The 24,052-nt window shown below is 48.6% G+C and overlaps 1 protein-coding gene across 2 annotated transcripts in view; it reads right to left on the reverse strand.

Annotated features, from left to right (window-relative positions):
- Positions 1 to 2,330: 2,330 nt before the first annotated feature.
- Dhx30 (DExH-box helicase 30) overlaps positions 2,331 to 24,052 on the reverse strand; it is a 30,611-nt gene continuing 8,889 nt past the window's right edge. The window contains exons 4-22 of one of the 2 annotated variants that reach the window (XM_055601634.1): positions 22,462 to 22,557; positions 15,389 to 15,519; positions 14,310 to 14,420; positions 10,379 to 10,680; positions 9,811 to 9,931; positions 8,972 to 9,121; positions 6,588 to 6,740; positions 5,462 to 6,298; positions 5,132 to 5,207; positions 4,945 to 5,049; positions 4,525 to 4,700; positions 4,126 to 4,332; positions 3,957 to 4,038; positions 3,692 to 3,885; positions 3,418 to 3,577; positions 3,164 to 3,321; positions 2,974 to 3,077; positions 2,754 to 2,893; positions 2,331 to 2,656 (exon numbers count right to left, since the gene is read on the reverse strand). In XM_055601634.1, coding sequence (XP_055457609.1) covers positions 2,403 to 2,656; positions 2,754 to 2,893; positions 2,974 to 3,077; positions 3,164 to 3,321; positions 3,418 to 3,577; positions 3,692 to 3,885; positions 3,957 to 4,038; positions 4,126 to 4,332; positions 4,525 to 4,700; positions 4,945 to 5,049; positions 5,132 to 5,207; positions 5,462 to 6,298; positions 6,588 to 6,740; positions 8,972 to 9,121; positions 9,811 to 9,931; positions 10,379 to 10,680; positions 14,310 to 14,420; positions 15,389 to 15,519; positions 22,462 to 22,557 — 3,557 coding nt within the window. In that variant the 3' untranslated portion in view covers positions 2,331 to 2,402. Of the gene's footprint in view, positions 2,657 to 2,753; positions 2,894 to 2,973; positions 3,078 to 3,163; positions 3,322 to 3,417; positions 3,578 to 3,691; positions 3,886 to 3,956; positions 4,039 to 4,125; positions 4,333 to 4,524; positions 4,701 to 4,944; positions 5,050 to 5,131; positions 5,208 to 5,461; positions 6,299 to 6,587; positions 6,741 to 8,971; positions 9,122 to 9,810; positions 9,932 to 10,378; positions 10,681 to 14,309; positions 14,421 to 15,388; positions 15,520 to 17,335; positions 17,551 to 22,461; positions 22,558 to 24,052 lie in introns of those variants that run through there. The other variant, XM_055601633.1, reaches the window with a different exon arrangement.

A 24,052-nucleotide genomic window follows, 5' to 3' on the forward strand; every position in this document is an offset into this window, starting at 1 on the left:
CTTCCCTGGTGGCCCAAGTTGGGGGCCCCGGCCCCTGGGCTCCTATTCCCGGGCTGTCTACTAGACTTGTAAGCCCTTGGGCGCCGGGCAGCCCCTTTAGGCCTTCTTCCCGCTCGCCTCGCTCGCTCAAGGCAGCCGCAGCAGCTCCGCTGCCTTCACACCTCCTTCTGGACCCACCTCTGCACCACTGCTCCGTAGATAATGTGGGAGGGGTGGGAGTCTAAGGGGATCTCTGTGGGATCTAGGGGCAGGGAGCTGGATTCTAGCCTCCACGGTTTGGTTTTTTTGGACCAAACTGGAAAGAAACTGACAAAACACTCCCTCTCTTCCCTGGTTCAGCCTGGAGGGACTAGCAGAGGTGAACTCCAGGTGGTGACCAGCACTGACCGAATCCCCTGGAGCCTAACAAACCACTGCCTCTCCTTGATGACACAGTGCAGGCCACCGTGCAGGTGGCACCAGGCCCTTCTGCTGCCCCCGCCTCAAGTTAGCTAGGGGTCAGTACTTGCCCCACTGCTTACTCTACCTGATTAGCTGCTGTCTCACTTTTTCTTTTGTGTTATTCTTTTTCCCCCCTCCTAATAACCTATGAACTGGTGGTGTAGTTTGCAGGTTGAAGCCATGTCTAAATGAGAGTTCTCAGTAGGTAGTGGAGGAAGCGGGGAAGGAGATCCTGAGTCTCCACTGAGGAGGCTTGCAGGCATTAGGGGCTGCCCTACTCCGGGCAGTTTGGGACCCTGTGGGAAGGGAAGTAAGAAGTGGGGCTACTGCCAAGTGAACAGTGGGACAGCTAGGGTGGGTCAGTGGGACTGGCTGTGTTGGTATTGTGTGTATGCTGCTTTTCTAACCAAGAGGCTGGTTTTGGTCGTCGATGTGTGATACAAAAAACCAGGGCTGGAGAAATAGAAGTGGAGGTCAAAATCCCTGGCCTGCACCTGTAGGACATGGTACTTGAACCCTCATGACTGGGGGAGCCTGAGATGTCCAGAACGTATGTTGAACAGTGGGGAATCAGGTGTGGAAATTTGAAACTAAGATGCATGAGACTGGGGCCATCCCACTTTTCTTCCGGTATGACTGGAAAGAAAGAGCAGGAGAGGCCAGCCATGGTGATGCAGCCATCCCAGCATGGTCTGTTTATGGGTGGGATGGCTGCAGTGTTGAGAAAATCCCAGGAATTGTATCAACACAAGATTCTTATTGCACTTGTATTTTTTTTTTGTATTAAAGTTTGCATGGTTTCTAATAAAGGGTTCAAACCTAAGTTTGTAGTGAAGTGGCCTGGGAGTGTTTCAGGGCTCCTCTGGGGGGGGGGGGTGTCTTCTGCTGGGCAGATTTGCCTCTCAGGAGGCTGACCCACACCTGACCCCCTGTTCCCTCCCCGACACAGCCTCCACCTCTGCTTCAGTGTAGCTTGAGCAGGAAAAGGTCTTCACTATCTCTGTGCCAAGGGAGGGCATCCCTGGGCTGAAGGTCCTCTCCGTTTCTGAGGCAGCAGTCTCTTTTCAGAAAATCTCGATACCTAATCCCTGGCTCTTTGCACACACACAAGAATTGCTGTGGCCTCTAGAAAAAGGACTGCCTGAGCCATCTGTAGAACTCTTCTTGGAGCCTTCATTGTATTTTGCACCAAGAAGGGGCAAGATGGAGCTGGGATGGATGCAGCGGTCCGGGACCAGGGTGGTGATGGCTAAGGGCATAAAGGTACTTGCTACCCTCCTTGATGTTGATCCTGGGGCCTTGAGGATGCTGAGATTGACGAGAAACAGGTCCACCTGCCAAGAGAAAGGAAGGTGGCCCAAGCTCTCTAGGCAGGTCCCTGGACGGGTCCCACCAGCCCGAGAGAAGCAGAGAAGGCTGGTCTAGTAGACTGGGACCACAGGCCGTACAATGTGTAGACTTTGAAACGTTTGGGATAAGATCTTTCTGTACTTTCCAGTTTGCTCATGGCTTAGCCATTACCTGTGTCTGTAGTCGTTGTACTGATTTAACCAATAAAGCTGCCTGACATCCCGCTATGTAGGCTGAGTTGCTTCTGTCAAATGTGGTCCCCATACCTAGACCCCTTGTACCCAGTAGCGCACATTGGCTTGATGCCTTCAGCCCCTCCCTTACCTGTGAGAAATGCCCAGTGTCCCTGGCAGGACTCACATGGATCCTTGTTACATGTAACAGGCCCTGTGCTGTGGGCTGGCCAAACAATGTGTTGACAAATCTGGTGGCTTATTCATGGGACTTGGGCCACAACAGTGAAGCATCTGTCCATTCCCCCTGATTTGGGGCCAAGAACCCAGATCCCCGAGAGGAGCCCTTGGGGAGGACATCGGCACTCACAAGGGATAAATATAACTTTATTTTAAATAAACATTTGCACTCTGTACACAGCCCCAGCGAAGAGGGGCTCAGTCATCGGCTGTCTTGCGCACGTCAAAGCTGCCACAAGGTCCTCGCAGCAGCTCTGCCAGCAGTGCAAGCAGCTGCCCGTGTTCCTGCTGCACGCTTAGTGGAAGTGCAGCTAGCTCACTGCGGAGGCTCCGCTCTACCATTCGGCCTAGGGCTCGCCGCAGCTCCCTTAGCAACCGTACAGTTCGTGAGTCCCCTTCCAGCCGCAGCAGGTCACTGTCACTCAGGGAGATGGTGGCCCGGCGCCCATCATCTGGAAAGAGCAAGGACGGACGGGGCAGTATATGTTGGGCCAGGCCTCTTGGGGGGTCACGAGTAGCCCTTGGGGGGGCGGAGTGAGCGGTACCCACCTCGGATGTGGACGTCCCCATCTGTTAAGAGCAACACAGCTAGTGGGTGCACCTGGGAGGAGTCTCGAACAAACACGCTACCGTTGGACTTGACAGCCATGAAATATGTCAGCCATCGGCTCCGTAACCGGGTAGCCTCCCTAGGGAACAAGGTGCTGTGTGAAGCTACACCTCTGGCATTCTCTGGGGCCCTTTGTAGCTAACCCTGACTGCCACCCACCTGTTAATGGTCGACTTGTGCAGCAAGATGTTGCCAGATTTGGTCCTGTAAGTGACACTGTTGGGCTTGAACTTGCCCTGCCGAGTGACCTTGCCTTGCCTCACCTAAAGGGACAGGGGAAAAGATGAGCAAAGAGCTAAGGGTAGAGACAGGTGGGGACCTGGTGAGCTCCCAGGCCTAGAGGAAGCACCTGGATGAGGTTGGGGTAGAGGCCAGCCATCAGCACACCCTTCACCAGCTCCTCTTCCTCGCTGTACTCATTGCACTGAGCAGAGGGCAGCGTGCAGTCAGAAGGCTTTCCCACTAGGAAAGCCTCATAAATATTCTCTGAGAACTGCTTGATGAGCCCTAGGGAGGCAAAGCATAGTGTGAACAGACCCTGCCTCAGATGGGAGCTCTGTGGGCAGGAGGTGCTCAGGACACACTCTTGGGGGTCAGGCTGACCGTGGATGAAGCGCAAGCTGGGGGCGTACAGAAGGTTTTCTTCCAGGTAGTTCTCCCGGGAGGTGCGGTCCTGCCAGCGCAGCACCTCCTCCCAGCCAGCCACAGCCCGAACGAAGGCCAAATGGTCACTGCCACTGTCATGGCTCAGCAAAGCTTTCACCTGGGAGAGAAGAATGCACAGGGGTCAGGAGGGTGACTGGAGTCCACCTCAGGACAATGGGTGAGGTACGAATAGACAAAGAGCAAGAGAGCTACAGGAAGCACTGGGTCTAACCTTGTCCACCTCTGCCCGATTCTGCAAACTGCTGCTGAAGGGGTCCCGGGTAAGGCAGGAAACAACCACCAGCAGTGGGTGCAGGCAGCGGAAGATGGCAGCCAACACTATGGCCTTGGCCAGTCGGGGGTCAGTAGAGATGTGGGCCAGGCGCTGCCCCAAGGTGGTCAGGTATTCCCGCTGGTCCAGCACCCCTGCAACAGCTCAGCTGTCAGTCCCACCCATGAGCCATCCCACAGCCCGACCACTCCCAGCCTTCATTCACCAATCTCCTGGAGCAGTATCACGGCCTCATCCACTGCCTTGATATTCGGACTGTCCACAGCCTTGGAGAGGAACTCCACTGCCTAAAGCAACAAGAGCCACGCCCCATGAGCCGGTGTCCCACCCGCCTTGTCCAGGAGCCAGCCCTCCCAGCCCTGCCTCTGCCGCACCGTCTTCTCAGGCATGTGGATCTTGGCTTGCAGCACCAGGTTCTCGAGAGGCGTACGCAGGATCTCTGGCACTTGGAAAGGAACCATTTTCTCCAGCCTGCTCCTCGGGAACAAGTGGTAGGCAAAACCTGACTGGCAGCGGCCTGCCCTGCCCCGGCGCTGAATCACATTTGCTCTCGATACCCACACGGTCTCCAGGCAGGATACCTGGGGGAAGGCAGGAAACCTACACATTCTACAGGCCTTATCTACCCTTCTCCAGTCACCCTCGTCACCCCTCACCAGGGACATTTCTCCTAAGTTTGGCCTTCACACAGAAAGGATGTCGACAACAGATCGGGACTAGGGGCAACCTCAGAACTGGAGTCAGTTCCCCAATGGGCCCAAGAGAGGCGCCACCTTGGTCTTGAGGTCATAGCGTTCCTCCTTGTGCAGACCGCTGTCTACGACGTGCACGATGTCGTTAACTGTGATGGAAGTCTCGGCAATGTTGGTGGCCAGCACAATCTTGCGCACACCAAGTGGAGGCTGCTGGAATATGGCCTTCTGGTCCATCATGGGGATATTGGAGTGCACTGGTGAGCAGCAGATGCAGAAGAGTTTCAGGCACTATTCCAGCCACAAGAGTCTCCTACTGAGCTGAGGGCGGGCAAGAATGCAAATCCCCCACCTGTCCCTGATGAAAACTGAAGCCCTTTGGTGAACTAGACCTCTGGTGAGAAATGGTCAACTAAAAGTGAGAAACCCGGGTCACCTGAGTCTAAGTCACTCCCTCGCACAGAGAGCAGGACTGATCAGGATGCACACCCAGACTCTCACCTGGCAGGATGAGGTACTTGTTCTCATGCATGCCCAGGGCCTCCTGGAGCCGTTGCTGCACTCCTTTGATCTCTTGCCAACCAGGCAGAAAGCACAGGATCCCACCTGTAAAGGGGCCTGCAGCCATGAGCTGTTTGGTCCAGCTAGTGGGGAAAGGGGGTAGCTTAGAATCGGGAGAAGCACCCACCTGGTTCCCCACGGGCATCGATGTGCAGAACCAGTTCAGTCACAAGGTCCAAGTCAAGTGCACACTCATCTTCAGACTGGGGTGGGGAAGAAAGGCCAGTCACTGTTATGCGGCAGGGGTCGCACATAGAACACAGGGAGGGTGAGCTACTTGGTATGTGAACTCTAGCCCTCACATACTTGTAACACACAGAGGCAGGATCATGCCGCAGTTTTTATCAAGGAGACGGTCTTGGGAAGATAACGCACCCTATCTACCATGGAGGACAGGGAAGAGAGAATTCAGAGGAAAGCTCGGGGACCCTGGGGCATGTATGGGGGTATCCCTCACCTCGTGGTGCCGATGCCGATGTGGGTACTGGTGTTTGCCCAGCTTGGCCAGGATGTCCTCCAGGTAGTGTTCCTTGACAGGGTACATGAAGCCAGGCACCTTGATGACAGGGCAGCCCCCAAAGTAGCGGGAGAAGCGCTCATTATCTCCTGTAGCACTCATGAGCACCAGCCGCAGGGAGGGGTTGAGCCGCTGCAGGCCCTTGAGCAGAATCAGCAGGAAGTCTGTGTTCACATCCCGCTCATGGACCTCGTCGACAATGACGTGGCTCACACCTTCCAGGCTAGGGTTGCTCTGCAGCTTCCGAAGCAGGATTCCCACAGTGCAGAAGAGCAGCGCCCCGCCTCGGGCTGGGGGCTTGCTTTCCAAACGCACCTGAAAGCCCACGTTCCGGCGCAAGGAGGGACCCAGTTCATGGCTAACCCGCTGCGCCACAGACACAGCTGAGATACGGCGAGGTTGCGTGATGATCACGTTGCAGCGGGCACCTCGGCCCTCAGTTACATAGCGCTCCAATAGCAGCTGAGGGATACGTGTGGTTTTCCCACAGCCTGTGTCCCCAGAGATGACCACCACTGGGTGCTGTTCAATGGCATTGAGGATAGTGTCCCGATGAGGGTCCACAGGTAGCTGGGGGGCCTCCTGCCAAACCGGCCCTCTCCTCCGCCACAGCTCTAGCAGGCTCTGGCTGAGACGCAACTCCTCGGCTTCCGACAGGGGCATGTATGGCTTGCCTGTGATAGGGTCACTCAAGGGCCCTGAGTCCTTGCCTAAGGGCAAGATGTCATCATTCTGCAGCCGAAGTTCTGGGGAAATCCATGAACTGTCCACCGGGTACTAGAGGACGAGGAAGCAAGCAAAATGATAGAAGTGCCTGTCTTCCTCCATGCAGTCAGCCCCTCCAAAGGATTCACCTGGGTGGGATGTTTAGGGCCCAAACCACAGAGCGGAGAACTTGGTTGGGTTGTGACTGCCCTGACACCCTTGTAGGCATAACTAAGGGGACTTAGGGCAGGGGGCTCCGAGCTCCCTGCTCAGAGGGAGAAATGGATCTTATGCCTGTTGCAGGCAGAAGCAGCCTTCAGTCTGGAGAGGGAGACAATGGGATGGAAGGCAGGACTCTTACATGACTCAGGAAGGCCTCTATCTTGCGAAGGATGGGCTCGGGCACCTGGATGGTACATGGCCGGCGCTGGGTCTCACCCAACTCACGCAAGGAGGCCAGGTTGTACATGGCATGGGTAAGCGGCTCGTTGTTCCTGTCCACCAGGCCCAGGCTCTGTAGAAGGACATGTATGGCTCAGTCTATGGTCCTAGACCAGGCAGGCTTGGAACTGAGGGATGTGGTAAGCCATCATCTTTGGTTTTAGTGAGGAAAGGAGAAATGTAGAACCAAGACAATGTTAACCTCCACAAACCTGTAGTTTAAAAAGCCAACTAGTTAAAATTGATTTAGGAATTAAACTTTATCAGGCATAGTGCTACTACCAATAACGCCAGCGCTGAAAAAGTAGAGGTAAGAGGCATGGCATAAATTCCAGGCCAGCCTGGGCTACACAGTATAACTCTTACAAGTTTAAAAAAAATTCTTTAACAACTAAATGTTGCCTAGACATGGTGGCCCCAAACAGATTTCTCTGGTGTAGCCACATCCCTTCAGCATCCCAGAAGACCAATCTCATTCCCACAACTCCCAATACACCTGAGAAAGTGAGGCAGGCCCTTAAGGTCCACACTCCACAAGGCTCTCCCTGTGCGGACTCACCATGGCTTCCCCACCCAAATCCTGCTAGCAGGTCATGCTGCTGTTTCTGGCCAGTGCCGTCTATGAGGCCATCATACGGAAGTGCATGGAATGTCCTGGAAATGTCTGAACATGGTAAAATAGGCCCTTTAAAGGAAAATACCCGCCTGCACCTTGTTTTGTTTTGTTTTTTTGTGACAGTGTTTCTCTCTGTATCCCTGGCTATCCTGGAAACTAACTCTGTAGAGCAGGCTGGCCTCGAACTCAGACGTCTACCAGTCTCTGCCTCCCAAGTGCTGGGATTAAAGGTGTGTGCCACCACGGTCCAGTCAGGTTTCTTTGTTTTGTTTTTTAATTTATTAAATGTAGCCTTGCTCCAGGCAGTGGTGTCTCATACCTTTAATCCCAGCACTTGGAAGGCAGAGGCAGGCAGACGTCTGTGAGTTCAAGGCCAGCCTGCGCTACAGAGTAAATTCCAGGACAGTTAAACTGAGAAATCCTATCTCAAAATAAAATAAAAAGATAAAATATAGTCTTGCTATGAGCCCAGATCAGCCCTGCCTTGTCTCCCAAGTACTAGGATAATGTATGCAGCTCCACCAAGTCATGGACTCCTCATTCTCCAAGCTGACAAGTGTACCTTTCACCATCAGAGGGATCTAAGACATGGCTCCAAAACCAACTTCACAAAGGGACATCCGAGTGCTCAGCAGAGCAGCTCATGTCACACTCTGCAGCCTAAAACTGAAGCTCTATCATGCTTCAGATGAACTTGCTTCTCTTGTTAATCAGCACAATGCTAATTCTAAAGATGTGGCACCAGACAATGCCAGAGCTCTTTCAAGGGAACTGTCATAGTGGTAACAGTGGCCACCGAGCGTGTATTCAATCCCCAACACTGAGAAGGAAAAAGAAGAAAAGTTCGCCAGGCTTAGTGGCAGCTGCTGATAATCCTACCATTCAGAATGCTGAGAGAGGACTGAGTTGTAAGTCAACCAGAGCTACAGGGCAGGTGCCAGGCCAAGCTGAGTTCTAGTGCAGCCCCGGCTCAAAAGAAACTGGGTAGGGGCACGCCGGGATGCAGTTAAGCTGTTTGGTTGGTCAGCTGCCTAATATTGCCTAAAGCTCTGGCTTTGGTCCCCACATTTAATGGTGGCACAGGCACCTGTGCCTGTGAACACAGAAAAACCAGAACTCAGGGTTATCCTCGGCTGTGTAACAAGTACCAGAGCAGCCTGGGACACACCAGACCCTGCCTCAAATTAAAAAAAAAAAAAGAGGGTGTGCCTGCCACCAAGTCTGATGACTTGACTTTGATCCCGAGGATCCATATGCTAAAAGAACTTACCCTGTAGAGTAAATGTTTCTAAAACATGGGGGTGGGAGGGGGAGACACAACCTGCCAGCCATAGGCCACACTGCCATCACCTTAAAGTCACTTTGTTCTTCAACTTTCATTCTAGATGCACATCAGATTATTCTCTTGGCCACCAAGGTTAGATGGATCTCATCTAACCTCCTAACCCACGCTGTTTCTTAGCTGTCTGCCTGTGAGCTAGCACTCTGGTTTCACCGAGGCTCCAGCCAAGTGCTGAGCTCATAAAGTCCCTGCACAGAGGCTCTGCGGAAGCAGACATGGGAACAGCAGTGACAGACACAGGCAAAGATGGGCGACCAGATCTTTTCCTACCTGAGTACAAACAGCCCAAGGCCTGGTGTGAGTTTAATTTCCTAGAAAAGTGGACTCATCTATCAAAGGGACTTACCTTCAATTTCTTGCAAGCCAATGCTGCTGCCTTATTCTCAGCCTCAGCTTTGCGGCGCCCTTTGGCAACAAAGGTCATGGGACAGGGCCAGAGCAGAGTAAGCGTAGCCAGCTTGGTCTTGGTACCCACAGTATGGAACTGCATGAGGTTCTACAGGGAAGGGAAGGGAAGGGAAGGGAAGTTACAAAAGGTGGGTTGTCTAAGCACCTCATCCTAGAGATGAAGCTCACCATAATCTCTACAGCCAACAGCCACACCAGACTGGGTACAACCAGGCATGGTTCTGTATTGTGACTTTCCTTTTCACTCTGCTTTATGCCCTTCATCCATCAATGACCCTAGTTCTGAGCTTGCTTCTCAATTTCTGTAGTAGAAGATGGCATTCATGCAAAGCCACTATCTGTCTTCCTAACCTAACATGTGATTGGTACTTTCAGGAAAGTCTGGAGCTGAAGCTGTTAGCATGACCCAAAATCTAGGCACTTCCTGACAAGAGGCTTTATATCTCTGCTTTGGTGCTCTTCTGAGACCCCTGCTGTGACATCAATGAAGACACAATACACACTTCAGGCACTCTGTTCCTACTCTTTGGCACCCCTAACCCACTTCTAGTTAGCAGTCCCCAGCCTATACCCTGTATGGCTTTCCCTCTGTTCCTGATGGTTCATCCTTCCCCTCCATCAAGGATCCTATATCCTTCTAGCTGGCCTAGGTAGGAGCCGAGACAGGCACCCCCAGCCCTGCCCCACACCTGAGGCTGGCTTCCTGCCTAGCCCTGGGAGAGCCAGGCACAAGAAAGGGGGCTGCTCAAGCATGCACTTCTGGGACAGCCAACTCACCTTAGCTGTGGAGGAGGATGTTGCAATCTGAATCACTTTGGCCAGAAGGTTCTTGGGAAGTGGAAACTGGGTCAGAGCTCTAATAGCACTGTCATCATCTGTCATTTCAAAGGAGCCCCCCCTACGAGGACAAAGAGTTGCGGTAAAGAATCTGTGTCTTCCTAGGCAAGTTTCTCTAGGACTCAAGGCTGGGCCACAGCGCTGGTGTAACATGCAGGCAGGAGGCAGGAGATGGTGTGGCCAGGGTCCACTGCCTCTGGAGTCACATTACAGAGGCCGCACGCCCACGCTTCCCCAGAGAGAAGCCGGCAGAGGGACAAGGCGAACAAAGTGACTGCTGAGCATGAACTGGAAAGAAAAGGCCACGGTACTGCCTGCAGGAGCCCAGCCACAGGCCAACTCGGTAGTGGACTATCCCATCCCATCCCCCAATATAGGGGAGACACTGAGCAACAGGGTATAATGACTGAAGCGTTAGGCAGAGCCCTCCCACATGTGAAGGCTCAGAGAATACTGATCCCATGACAGGATGTAACCAGGTCCCCACATCTCTCTGTCACAGCAGTACCTTGAGTCCCTGAGTGGGTTGTGGGAATCTTGCTGGGTCATGGACAGAAACTCTGTCACATCAATGGTCCCCTCTTCTAGCTCTTCTTCCTCATCTTCCTCTTCCTCTCGGCCTAAGGATCGGGATAGGCCTCCAGGACCCCCTGGCCGAATGTTCTCGGGATTCAGCTGCCGCCAGGAAGTTGGAGGCATGGTGGGTTCTGGGCGCCACCAGCTGTCAGCTGGAGACCCAAAACGATCAGCTAGTACTCGGTATTTGGCTGCATCAAACAGTTCATTCCGTGGACCAAGCAGACCCCAGCCCTGTCAAATAGAGAAAACTGAGGATCATAACATCACCATACCTCAGCCTGCCTGTATTCTTCTATACACACTTCAGCCCTGGCCAGAAATGTAAATACAAAAAAACATTTTAATCCAGGCATGATGCTGTACTCCTATTAGCCCAGCAAAATGGAAGCTGAGCGAGAAGGATCTTGCAATCTAGTTCAGTTTTACTTACACAGTGAGACCATCCCAAAAACCATAACACCAGAAGGAAAGGGAGGGAAGGACAGAAGGAAGAAAGAGAAGGAAAAAAGGAAGAAGACTTTTAAAATGTCTAGATTTGCTAGATATGATGGTAAACGCTAGGTCTCCCAGACCAAGGCAGGAGGATCACTTAAAGCTGAAAACAATCTGAGCTGTTGGACTTGGTCTCAATAAACAAAAGTGAGAAATGAAAATAAGTTAGAGGCTCGAGAGTATAGTCTGACTAGTTTTCCAAGATGTCCTGAATTCAATTTCCCAACAATCACATGGTGGCTCACAACCATCTACACCGGGATCTGATGCCCTCTTCTGGCATGCAGGTGTACATGCAGATAGAGCAGTCATATACATAAAATAAAAAATTAAAAAAGAAAAAGTTAGAGCCGGGCCTTGGAGGTGCATGACTTTAATCCCAGAACTTGGAAGCAGAGGCAAGCAGATTTCTGAGTTCGAGGCCAGCCTGGTCTACAGGAGTTCCAGGACAGCCAGAACTACACACAGAGAAACCTTGTCTCAAAAACAAACAAAAAAACTCAAAACAGTGCTGGAGAGATGGTTCAGCGGTTAAGGACATTTATTATTTTTCCCGAGGTCCTGAGTTCAGCTGCTGGCACCCACGTATGGTGGTTCACCACCTCCTTTAACTTCAGCTCCATGGATGTAAGTACTCTTCTGGCCCCAGGGGTACTTGGGCACCTGGAGCATACATGCAAGCATGCACACACACAAACAGTCAAAAACAGAGAAGAGACTGAAGAAATGAGGCCACTGCTATCTGTGCATAGTAGTGCATTAGTGTGAGGCCAGCACTGGGAGGATAAAGCAGAATGATGGCCCTGAGTTCAAGGCTAGCCTAGACTATACAGTTGAGACCATGGAAAAACAGGGAACCAGAGCTGGGTGGTGGTGGTACACACCTTCAATCTCAGTGCACGCACACATCCCTGAGTTTGATGCCAGCCTGATTTACAGAGCTAGTTCCAGGATAGCTAGAGCTACACAGAGAAACCCTTTCTTTAAAAAAAAAAAAAAAAAAAAATCAACCAAACAAAAAACGGAGCCGGAGGAGCAGAATGTACAGCACATAGCGATCTGCAAAGCTTCAGTAATAGGGCAGTCAGCAAATGAAGAGCTCCTAATATCAACTCGACAGCACTTCCAACAAAAGAACCCTATTAAAATATACTACAACATCTAAAATGTTTTTAAAACCATCTGTAAAACAAATATTCAATATGGATACAAAAGCCAACTAAGCTGCACTGGGCTTACTCTAGGAGCCAGCCAACAAAGAGATCAAAGAGTAGGCCGAAGAGCTAGCTCCGCCTGAAAGAGCACCTACTGCTATTGCAGAGGGCCGTGCTTCGTCTGGGCACCTCACAACAGCTCAAGGTCTGATGCTCACTTCTGTCCTCTCAGGTACTGTATCCACCTGAACACACTGATTCTCACACACACATCCAGCAGCTTAAATGTAAGAGTAAGGCACGGGAACAATGGCTCAGTGCTTAAGAGCACTGGCTACTCTTCTAGAGGACCTGAATTCAATTTCCAGCACCCATATGACCGCAGTCCCAAGGGATCTGACACCCTATTCTGGCCTCTGTAGGCACTGTACAGACATATATACAGGTAAAACACCCATACAAACATACACACAAACAAATTAATTTGAAAATCTTCAAAAAAAGAAAAAAAAAATCAAAGCACTACAAAGACAGTCAATGGTAGAAACCCTCGCCCCGTGTGTGGCCCAGGTTCAATCCTCAACATCGTACAAAAACCAAATTAAAAAAAAAAAAATCAAGAAAAAAAAATGCCATTTTTAACAGTATCAAAAACAATAAAAAACTTGGATTAAGATGTTTATCCTAGGGGCTGGAGAGATGGCTCAGTGGTTAAGAGCACTATCTGCCCTTCCTAAAGACCTGGGTTCAATTCCCAGCACCCACATGGCAGCTCACAACTGTCCCTTACTCCATTTTCAAGGGATTTGCCACCTTCACGCTAATGCACATAAAATAAAATTAAATTAAATTAAAAAAAAAAAAAAGGTGTTTATCCTAAGCTGGGCACGGGTGATGCACACTTTTAAGCCCAGCACTCAGAAAACAGAGACAGGTGGACTGCTGTGAGTTAGAGGCCAGCCCGATCTATAAAGTGAGTTCCAGGTCTGTTAGGGCTACAGGAAGACACCCTGTCTCAGAAACAAAACAAAACAAAAAATCCAAACACAAACAAAAAAACCTAACAAAAACAAAAACTTGTACATTGAAGACAATAAAATATTGAAAAACAATAGTAAAAATATCAAAACTGAAATGAAAAATGTCAAACACAAAAATTCTAAAACTTACCAAAAAACAAAAAACCACAAATGCTCCCAACAATCAAAATAACCTTAACGATGTGAAGAAATCCCACTTCCTAATCTTAAACTACAAAGTTATAATAATGAAAAGAACACAGTGGGTAGAGCGTCCGTCTGTAATCTGTTTGCCCTTTCTGACCTTCAAGGGCATGAATGCACCCAGGCCAGCAACACACACAAAATCAGCATCTTTAAAAGAACAGTAGTGGCGGCACACACCTGTAATGCTAACATTCAAGTAGACAGCCAGCCTGCTCTACAACAGTGAGTTCCAGGCCAGCCAGGCTACACAATGAGACCACATCTCAGACTGGAAAACAAAACAAAACAAAATAAAACTTTTTTTTTTTTAATTTTACAGTAAGACAAGGGCTGGGGAGTTAGATAGATTAGTCAGTAAAGTGCTTGTCACACAAGCATGAAGACCTGAATCCAATCCCCAACTTGATACAAAGCACGGGGGGGGACACACTCTTAAGTCCAGGGCTGGAGAAGCACGCAGTTGGATAATGGACATGAAATTCAGCCAACCAGCCAGGTCACAGAGAAACCCTGTCTCAAAACAACAATGTAGGCAGGCCAGGTGTGGAGAGGCATAACTTTAGTTCAAGTATTCAAAAAGCAAAGGCAAATGTACCTCAGTGACTCCCAGGCTAGCTTACATAGGTCATTCTAAGCCAGCCAAATTTCACAGTGAGACCTTGTCTCACACAAGCACCCAAATAAACAGAAAAACAATGTAAATAACTCTGGGGGAATGACGCCCGTAATGGGCCTCTGTCTACACACAGGCACATGTATCTCTCTCTCTCTCTCTCTCTCTCTCTCTCACACACACACACACACACACACACACACACACACACACACACACACACACGGAAATAGGAAGGGCTCAGTACAGGTGAATGGGTGAATGACTGAACACTTATCAACATCTACCAAGATGTCCCTGGAACCAAAACTACTGCAAGAGAGAGAAGGGGCTACGTGTCTCCCGGGCCTGAAGGCCTCAAGGAAGGAGGCTCACCTTGAAGAGCTGGCAGGCTGCTGCTGCAGCCTGCCGCTCAGCATCAATCTTCTTGCTGCCATAGCCTTCTACCTCCACACTCTTGGGCCACTTTATGTGCAGGGTGACTTTCTGGGAAAGTGAAAAGAGAATAAAGAAGTGGGAATGGTAGCCCACACAGTAATCCTAACATTGCAGAGGTAGAAGCAGGAGCATCAAGTTACAAAGTAAATTCCATGACAGGTTGGGATATGTAAGACCCTGTATCAAGAATAAACAAGCTGGTGTGATGCCATAGGCCTTTAATCTCGGCACTCTGGAGGCAGACCCAGGTGATCTCATGAGTTCAAGGCCAGCCTGGTCTACACAGTAAGTTCCTGGACAGTCAGGGCTACAGAGAAAAATCCTCAAAGCAACCAACCAACCAAAAAACTAAAAATAAAAAACCTTCACTTAGATGGTTTGCTTGAATGCTTCTGTAGGATCTAGGCTCTATGACACTCTTAGAGCAGGGAGTCCTCACCATCCCCTCTCCCCTCTATTCCTTGTTACAAGAGGGACCAAAGCCAGGGAGCACTCTTAGGCAAGATGAGCACTCCTTACCCTACCTGCTGGTTTGTGTCCTCTAAACAAAGCATGTGGACTTTTGGTAATTCTTCACATCGAATTATATTGTGAGAGTCTCGGCTGACTGTCCATTCACACTAGGAAAATCCATTCTACCTGGGCACAGTGACACACATCTATATGCCCCCTCTCCGTTCATGTGTGTAGCATGTCTTCAGTATCTGGGAAGCAGGAAGACCAGCAATCCAAGGCCGGCTCCTGTTACACAGCAAGTTCTAAACCAACCTAGGTTACATAAGACCCTATCTCAAAACAAAACAACAAAAATCAAACAAACAGGGCCGAATGTCTTTAATCCCAGCACTCAGGAGGCAGAGGCAGGTAGATCTTTGAGTTTGAGACTGAGTTCCAGGACAGGGAGGGCTGCACAGAGAAACCCTGTCTGGAAAAAAAGAAAAACGTGAGAGAGAAAAAAGTACAGCCAGACTCCTTTGAGTCAAACTAGCATTTCACTTAGCCATCAGCAGGATTACCTTTTTCTTCGGTCCATTCGTGTGCACATAGACTAGCTTGTCTTTTGCATGTGAGATGCCAAGGGCTCTTCCAATCACACTGTTGAGAAGGTTTTTGGGCTGTGGAAATTCTTTTAATAGGTCCCTAGAAGCTAAGAAAATAAGAAAGAAATAATTACAATTTTTTTTCTTTTGAAACTCCATAAGGGGTGTGTGTGTGCGTGTGTGTGTGTGTGTTTATATCAAAATCAATAATCCGGGCTAAAGATGTTTGCACAGGACCCCAAAGCACTCAATGGAGTTAGGAGTCCTTAGAAAAGGGCTTGATGGTCAATAAATCCACTGAGTCTGATGTCTGAAAGAGGGGGCTCAAAAAGCAAACAGAACAAAAACATCTTCTATGCATGCACAGGAAAGATGAAGACCCTCCTAAAGCAGCCCACACAGAAGGACAGGCAGATACAGGTCAAGACAAGATCCAGATTCTGAAGATGTCTGCACACTCAACTGACCCCCTCTGCACAAGTCCTCTCCAAAGCCCACAGAAAGCCTCACAGCCAAGACCCGAGAACGGTCCTTCCCTATCTTCCATAAGGGGGAAAGGCTGAATCAGATACTAGGAGGACCATCTCTTTCCCTTCACTTATTCTCTGTATTAACCTCAAAACACAAATGGCTGAGATTTCCCAGCACCCACATGGTGGCTCATAACTATTTATAGTGAGATCTGGTGCCTTCTTCTGGTGTGCAGGTGTACATGCAGACAGAACATTGCTTACATAATAAACAAACCTTTGTGGGGCACAGTGGCACATGCCTGTAATCCCAGCATGTGGGGAGGCAGAGGCAGGTAGATCTCTAAGTTTGAGGCCAGTCTGATCTACATAGTCCAGGGCAACCAATCATATACAGAGAACCCTGTCTCAAAAAAAAAAAAAAAAAACAAAAACAAACAAATAAACAAACAAGCAAATATTCATTGCTAGACAGGTGTTGAAAGCTTTTAATCCCAGCACTCGGGAGGCAGAGAACAGCAGATCTCTTTTGAGTTTCAGGCCAGCCAGGGCTATAATGAGACCTTGTCTCAGAAAAAAACAAACAAACTTGCTATTACTGTACGTGTACACAATGCGAGGTCAGAGGACAACACTGGCAAGCCTATACTTTCCCTCCACTGTGATCAGGGGATGGTACTTGAGTTTATCTATCAGACTTGTACAGCAAAAGCCCTTGTACCAGCTGAGGCATCTTACTTGAAAACATTCCTCCAAAATTTCTGATGTAATCTTGTTATCTACTTTGGGATATTTACCTGGGGCAGACTCTTGTGTCAACTAGCACAATAGGAGGGTCCTGCCTGGACCAAACTCCTAAATGCTGTACTATAAATCATGTAAGAATCAAGCAGTTTATAAACTGGTAGACGTAGCCTCAAGGAGAGCTGATCCCATCTTGCGCCGATACCTTAAGTAACCCACTAGACCTACAGATGTGCACAGACACAATCCCCAGATCTTTAAGAAGGGTAAAGGCCAGCTAGCTCACTCCACCTATCTTAATGGCCAGGATGTCCTCACCAGTTTCATTCTCTGCACTAGTCATGAAACGTAAGGCCACAGTCTACCAAAGACGACACTCGGTCTCTATTTGAAATTCTGAAATTCCAGGTGTATCTGGGGCTAAGTCCTACTGTGATGACAGAGCTAATCCCCAATGCCACCCAACCTGGCAGAAGTAGGATATTTACGTGTTTGCCCACACAGCCACAAGCATGAGTGCTGGGTTCTAGGTGGACATAAGCCGCATCAGGATTTCTAACAGCAAGACAGAGGCCCACAATTGTAACAAGTTAAAAGCTACTTTCAAAAATAGAGCCCTGACCTACCAGACCAGCAGCTGTCCCGCGCCCCTCAGTTGTCTTCCCTATTCAAGAACCTCGTAGCCCAATCTCTGCTACACGGCCCTCACCGTTCACCATGCTTCCGTCGCCCTCCCCAGGCTCGCTAAGGGCAACCTCTGATTCGACCTCGGCAGCTTCCTGAGTGCCATCCGGGTGGACGATGCTTGATGAGAAGCCGCGCGAGCGTCCTTGTCGCCCGGCAGCGCGGGGATCCGGAGGCCGCAGGCGCGGGGAGACGCCAGCAGCCAGCGCCATGAAACGCCTGGCAGCCGCCATCGCGATCCCACCAGTCCCTGCGGCTCCAGACCGCGACCGCACCTCCGACTCCAGCAGAGACCAGCGGGAGTACCGTACGCCCTCTGCTGGCCCGGGGGACTCAGGGCCGACCTGAGAGCAAGGAGCTAGGATGTCTGCTGGCCAGCATGCTGGGCATCTGGATCTCAAGCAGGAAAGGGAATGGGATGATTTTAGAAAAATAGGTATTTGTTCAACGTCCATTCAAAGAAATGAGCCAAGTCCCTCCAGGTCCTACACACGGCAAATTCCTTACAGGCTGCTTTGTAACGCCTGGCCTCAGTGCTAAGCAAGGCACCCAACTCCTAGAGATAAACCTGGCGAAAACTCTCTAATGGGGAAGACCTCTGGAACATAAACGGACTTAACCCCCTGGACTGGAGTCAAGAGTGAAAGCACCTACATTGGGGCACAGTACCAAGGAGTGAGCTAAGAGTCCACTCCTGGGCCTGGACAGAGTGCTCAGCAGTTAAAAGAACTGGCTGCTCTTTCAGAGAACCTGGGTTCAATTTCCAGGACCCACACGGCAGCTCACAACTGTCTGTAGCTCCGTTACGGAGGATCTGACACCCTCACACAGACACACATGCAGGCAAAACACCAATGCACACAAAATAAAAATCATTAAGAAAAAGAAAACAAGGTAGGTATTGTGGCTTAGGCCTATAATCCCAGCACTTAAGAGCCTGAGGCAGGAGGACTGGAGAGTATAAGGCCAGCCTAGGATTCAAAATAAGAACCTGTTTCTAAAACTAAAAAAAAATCCTGGTTGTATAAGTCAGTGATAGTGGCTGCAGGAGGACACAGGCTTAGTTGTTCACAACCCATAGGAAGGTGGAAGAAGATAACTGAATCAACAAAGCTGACCTTTGACCTCTACCCCAGATACATTATATACACACTTACACACAGTAACAATGAATAAAATCTAAAAAGAAAAGCTCATGCCAGATGGTGGTGGTAGCACATGCCTTTAATCCCAGCATTTAGGAGGCAGAGGTAAGTAAATCTCCAAATTCAAGGTCAGGCTGGTCTGCAGAGTGAGTTCCAGGACAGCCAAGGCTACACAGAGAAACCCTGTCTCAGAAAACAAAACAAAACACACACACACACACACAAAAACAAAAATTGGATCATAACAAGCATATGGGAAAATAATAAAAATAAGATATATTGAGTTTTAAGAGCTGAAGTCATCCTGAGCAAATATTTTACTCCGTAAACACCAGTGACTCTTGTATAGTCAAGGCAGCTGTTTAGACCAGCTTTTGGAAGGCTTCCATTTCTATGATCTCCTCCAAGCATTCAGAGTAGGAATTGGCAAACCATAGACCACAGACCAAATCCAGTCCACTGCTGTTGCTGTAAGGTTGTAGTTGTTAGTGTTTGAAACATAATCTCATTTGCTCCAGTCTTGCCTTTCTCCTTAACCTAAAATGATCTTGAACTAATGATCCTACTGAGAGCAAGGAGTACAGGACTGTGCCACCACGCCTGATTTATTCAGTGCTGGGGGTTGAGTTCAAGCTAGGAAAATAATTTTGCCAGCTAAAGTGCAGCTGTCTCCAGCCCTCTAAGAAGTTTTACTGGAGCACCGCTTTATTCATGTGCTTATATAATATCAATTACTACTTTCCTGCTGTCACGCAGAGTTAACTGCAACAGAAAACCATGACAGGAAAAGCTGAACAATAGCTGGGCATAGTGGCTCATGATTAATGGCAGCACTCAGGAGGCAGAAGCAGGCAAATCTCTGAGTTCCAGGACATCCTGGTCTACATGCAAAGCTACAGAATAAGATCCTGTCTTTAAAAAAAAAAAAAGATATAAAAAGGTTTACTAACTCAGAGATAGATATTTCTTTGAAATTATTTTTTTATTTTATTTTTAATGTGTATGCATGTTCGTGGTTCTCTCCTTCCAACGGATTCCAGGGATTAAACTCAGGTCATCAGGATAGCATGTCAATAACTGTTACACGCTGAGCCATCTCGCCAGCTCTCAGAGATATTTCTGTCCACTTCTGGATCAGGCAGGACATCTCCACTAAATGGAATCAAGGTGCAAAGGATCTGAGTCTGCAGGTGAATGTTTAGTAGCTTAACCTTTGCTTATGTTTTGATTCAGGGTCTTACTCTATAGCCCAGACTGGACTGGAACTAATTATGTAGCCCAGGTTGCCTCAAACTTGTAGCAATCCTTTTTGGCCTCGGCCTCCCAAGTGCTAAGGTACAGGTATAAGCCAAAATGCCTACTTTAGGAACTGAAACTTTAAAGCACCAAAAGGCAACAGGAAGAAACCCAAGATAACAGTGGATCAGGTGTAAACCACAGTACCTTTGAAGGAACTAAGAAAGGGTCTATCAATACCTAAAAACTGGGTCTCTCAGCCAGCATGTAGAACTTACTCAACTTATCATACTCCACATGATAAGACAGGGTCAAGCTGACCGGTGATAAGAAGAAAAAGAGCCACAGCAGCCAGGCAAGCACCCTTTCACACGGGAAGGCCACATATCCTGAATTGTAAGCTTCTGCAACAGGAACCAACATAACTGCAAAAGGAATGCACTGCAAACAGCAAATGTGGCCCTGGATCCGGGCAGATTGTCCTGCAGTAGTGCTCCATGACACAATTCCGGGCAGGAAGGAAAAGATGCAGAGGACACATACAGGTGTGTTTCTAGATATAGTAACTAAGTTCTAGATATATTCACCAGGACAGCTTTGGTAAAAATTGGTATGGGGAGTGTAAGACAGTAGTGTGGGGATGGTTTGTTTGTCCAGAGGGGCTTCTCTGTGCAGCCCTGGCTGCCCTAGAACTCACTCTGTAGACCAGGCTGGTCTCAAAGTCAGAGATCCACCTGTCTTTTCCTCCTCAGTGTTGGGATTAAAGACATGCACCAACCACCACACAGCTGGGATGATCAATTTTTTACATTCAATTCCAAATCTGACTCTAATGGGCTCTGCTCAATACAAACGGTCGCCGTCTTCCGGGTGCTATTTATTTTATTTGAACACCGGACACTATTTTTACCACATACCTTGTTTTTCTAGGGAAAATAAAGTCTGGGGAGATAAAGTCTCACGTACTATTGCAGCCAAGACTGATATTGAACTCCTGCTCTTCCTGCTTTCCCATTGTTAGATTGCAGGCGCCCCTGTCCACACCTAGTTTTCAAAGCGCCTGCTTCAGGGCAGAAGTACTAGTGAAGCCTCTAGCGTGCTGTGCCAGATGCAGTACCTGTAACCCTCTACTGGAAAGGAAAAGCAAGATTGTTTGAGCTAGAAGTTCAAAGCCACCTGTGCAATACTGTCAGCCTCCATGTCAAAAGAAAAAGGAGGAAGCAGAGGCGGAGGAGGCAGTGAAGCCCTATGTGTAAGTCCTACCACCACCACACACACATGCATGTGTACACACCCCAAGGAAACAGAAAGCAGCATGGGAGGAAGAAAGCTTAACAGTATGTGTAAATTAAGATGTCTTCTGTACACCCCAAGGATGCCTTCTGGAGACACAGCCAGAGAAGGAGCATACAGCACCTACGGGTCACCATGCAGGGCGGTTATCCATCCCAAGAGCATAGTATACTCCTTGGCATTCAAGAAAGCACTGCCTACCTGACTCCTAGTTAATCCAAATAACAATCTTTGAGTTTAACCACAGCACATCTGACACCCTCAGAGCCACTCACCTGCCATGTTGGAAATATTAACATTCAGCCTTTTCAAGTTACAGGGCATTAAAAAAAAAAAAAAAAGGCAATCAACTCTTGTTTAGAAATGGTAGGGGGTGGCATTTCTTAAAAACCTGTCAGGTGGGCAGAAGGGTTGGAGTATGCATTTCTACTATGCTGCTGTCAGAAGTCAGAGTCTCAGCAGAGCGGAGGACACTGCACTGGAAACATGGCCGATCACATGCCAAAGAAACTGTCCCTGACACCTTTCCTAAGTTCTTGAACTTCAAAGTACTTTTCAGAAGCTAGACTAGACAGGCTCACCGCAGATGTAGCAAAGACTCCATGACCTAAAACACTGTTCTTTCAACTAGGTAGAGGGATATGAACAGGCAGTCAAAGCAGGAAAGGGCACCTATCAAGACAAAAAGGCCACTAGGAATGCTGGTCTTAGCAAATGTAGGAAAGATTTAAATCAGCAGGGCGTGATAACATACACCTATAATCCCAGGACTCTAGGAGGCAGAGGCAGGCGGATCTCTGTGAGTTCCAGGCCAGCCTGGTCTACAAAACAAGTCCAGGACAGCCAAGGCTACACAGAGAAACCCTGTCTCTTTAAACAAAAATAATCTAGACAAGACTTAAGTCTGAGGGAAGGAAAAGATGCTCATGTGCTCTGACTACTGGCCCTATCTGTAGGTATGTGTTGACCTGAGGTGAACCATCATTCATCTGAGTATTGAGATATTCTTCCCTATCAAAAAGATAGACCATCTTGCCAAAGGACTATCAGATAGACTTTAATGTTAGTAAAGTGTTTTGAGGTACTCGGGAAGTTAGTATCCAAGCATCCAAGATGGAAGGGTCAGGTCTCTGTTGTGAGCCTGTTTCAAGCATTCGACCACTGAACCAGAAGAGTCTAAGAACTCCTACTAGCCTCAAAGCTTCTCCATCTGGTGCTTAACAGCTGAACTCATCCTACCATTTCTTTCAGGACAAACAAGGAGACCCAAAGAGACTGCAGAGTCCAAGCCACGTAAACAAGGACCATGAAAAACCTATTGTAAGTACTTTCTCACTTGGGGTCCATCCTTTGCCAAGCCCATTCCCCTGACTCACTTTCCAGAAGTGTGTCCCTGGTACAGGGTTTCCATTGCCACCCACCTACCCACAGATCTTGGAACAAGCTGTTGCCAGAGGCAAGGCTCGACCTTCCTTACCTCGAGAGATGGTCCCTCCAGGAGCAGGATTAACACACATGGGTGGAAGGCGGGGTGGGGGAAGCTTGCATTGGCGCTGCCTGTGCTGGGTCCGATCTGGGAAAAGAGAAAACAAATCAGGATAACATGTTCTCACCTCTCACAGCACACACCTCTGAGCTAATTCACCCTGAAAATCCAAGTGGAGCTCAGGACAATACTGGAGAGCCAGCCACAGGTTCTGAGGAACAGGGAAGCAATGATACAAAACAGTAACTGGTTTATATGCACACCAGAAATATCCTTGTAGAGGTCCCCTCTGACTCTCCAGAAGAACTCAAACTGTTCCCTCACCTACCCTTTATAAAAATTATGACTGTTTTCTTTTTCTGAGAGCATTTCCAATAGCATAGGCTGGCCTTGAACTCACTATGAAACTAAAAATAACATTGGCCCAAGTGCTCAAATCACAGGTCTGTATTATTACATCTGGCCTCTCTATGAGTCTTAACCTATAATCCTATATGCTTTGTTTTAGTCTTTTTTTTTTTTTTTTTTTTTTTAATAGACTTGGCTGTCCTAAGAACTGGCTGGCCTCCTCTGCCTCTGAGTGCTGGGATTAAAGGCATGTGCCACCACTGCCCAGCAATTTAGTCTTAAATTAGGAAAATAAGACTAGTCAAGGCATTCATGTTGGTGCATACCTTTAATTCCAACACTCAGGAGGCAGAGACATGCTTATCTCTATGAGTTCAAGGCCAGCCTGGTCTATATTAAAAACTGCAAGCTGTCCAGGGATAGACCTGTTCCAAAGTGGGGTAGGAGAGACAAACAGTTAAAAACTGAAAGCCACAAGATTCTATAAATCCAAAGGTTACTCTTTTCTACTCTGAGTATCAAAACATTTGCTTTGGGGCTGGATCAGTGGTTAAGATTGCTGCGCCAGGTGTATCCCAGCACTTGGGAGGCAGATCTCTGTGAGTTTGAGGCCAGCCTGGTCTATAAAGCAAGTCCAGGATAGCCAGGGTTCTGTTACACAAAGAATCCTGTCTCAAAAGAACATAAAAATAAAATTAATAAATGAAATATGATCTGAAGGTGGTAAGCATGCCATCAAAACCAGTGTCTCTGGCAGCCACATTTCCTCAAAGAATAAAGCCCTTGCTAAATCCTGGCTTCAGGAATAGGTTAAAGGTCCCCAGTTATTACTCTAAGACCGAAAACAAATTTAGAGAGTGGATGCAGTGATCCATACAACATTGGAGAGGCTGAGGGAGGAGGATTGAAATAGGGACCAATCTGAGCTACACAGTATGACTGTATCTCAAAAAACCAAGTCAGTATGATGTGATGGCACACACCTTTAATCCCAGCAGAGGCAGGCAGAGCTCTGTGAATTTGAGCCCTGCCTGGCCTACATAGTGATTTCCAGGCTGGTCAGGGCTATAGAGTGAGACCCTGTTTTAAAACAAACAAAAAGAAAGAAAGAAGGGAGGGAGGGAGGGAGGAAGAAAAGAAGGAAGGAAGGAAGGAAGGAAGGAAGGAAGGAAGGAAGGAAAAGAAAGGAGGGAAGGAAGGAAGGGAGGGAGGAAGGAAGGAAGGAAGGAAGGAA

Source organism: Psammomys obesus, unplaced genomic scaffold, assembly GCF_907164565.1.
Source record: "Psammomys obesus unplaced genomic scaffold, mPsaObe1.curated_primary_1811, whole genome shotgun sequence".
Taxonomy (NCBI): Eukaryota; Metazoa; Chordata; class Mammalia; order Rodentia; family Muridae; genus Psammomys; species Psammomys obesus.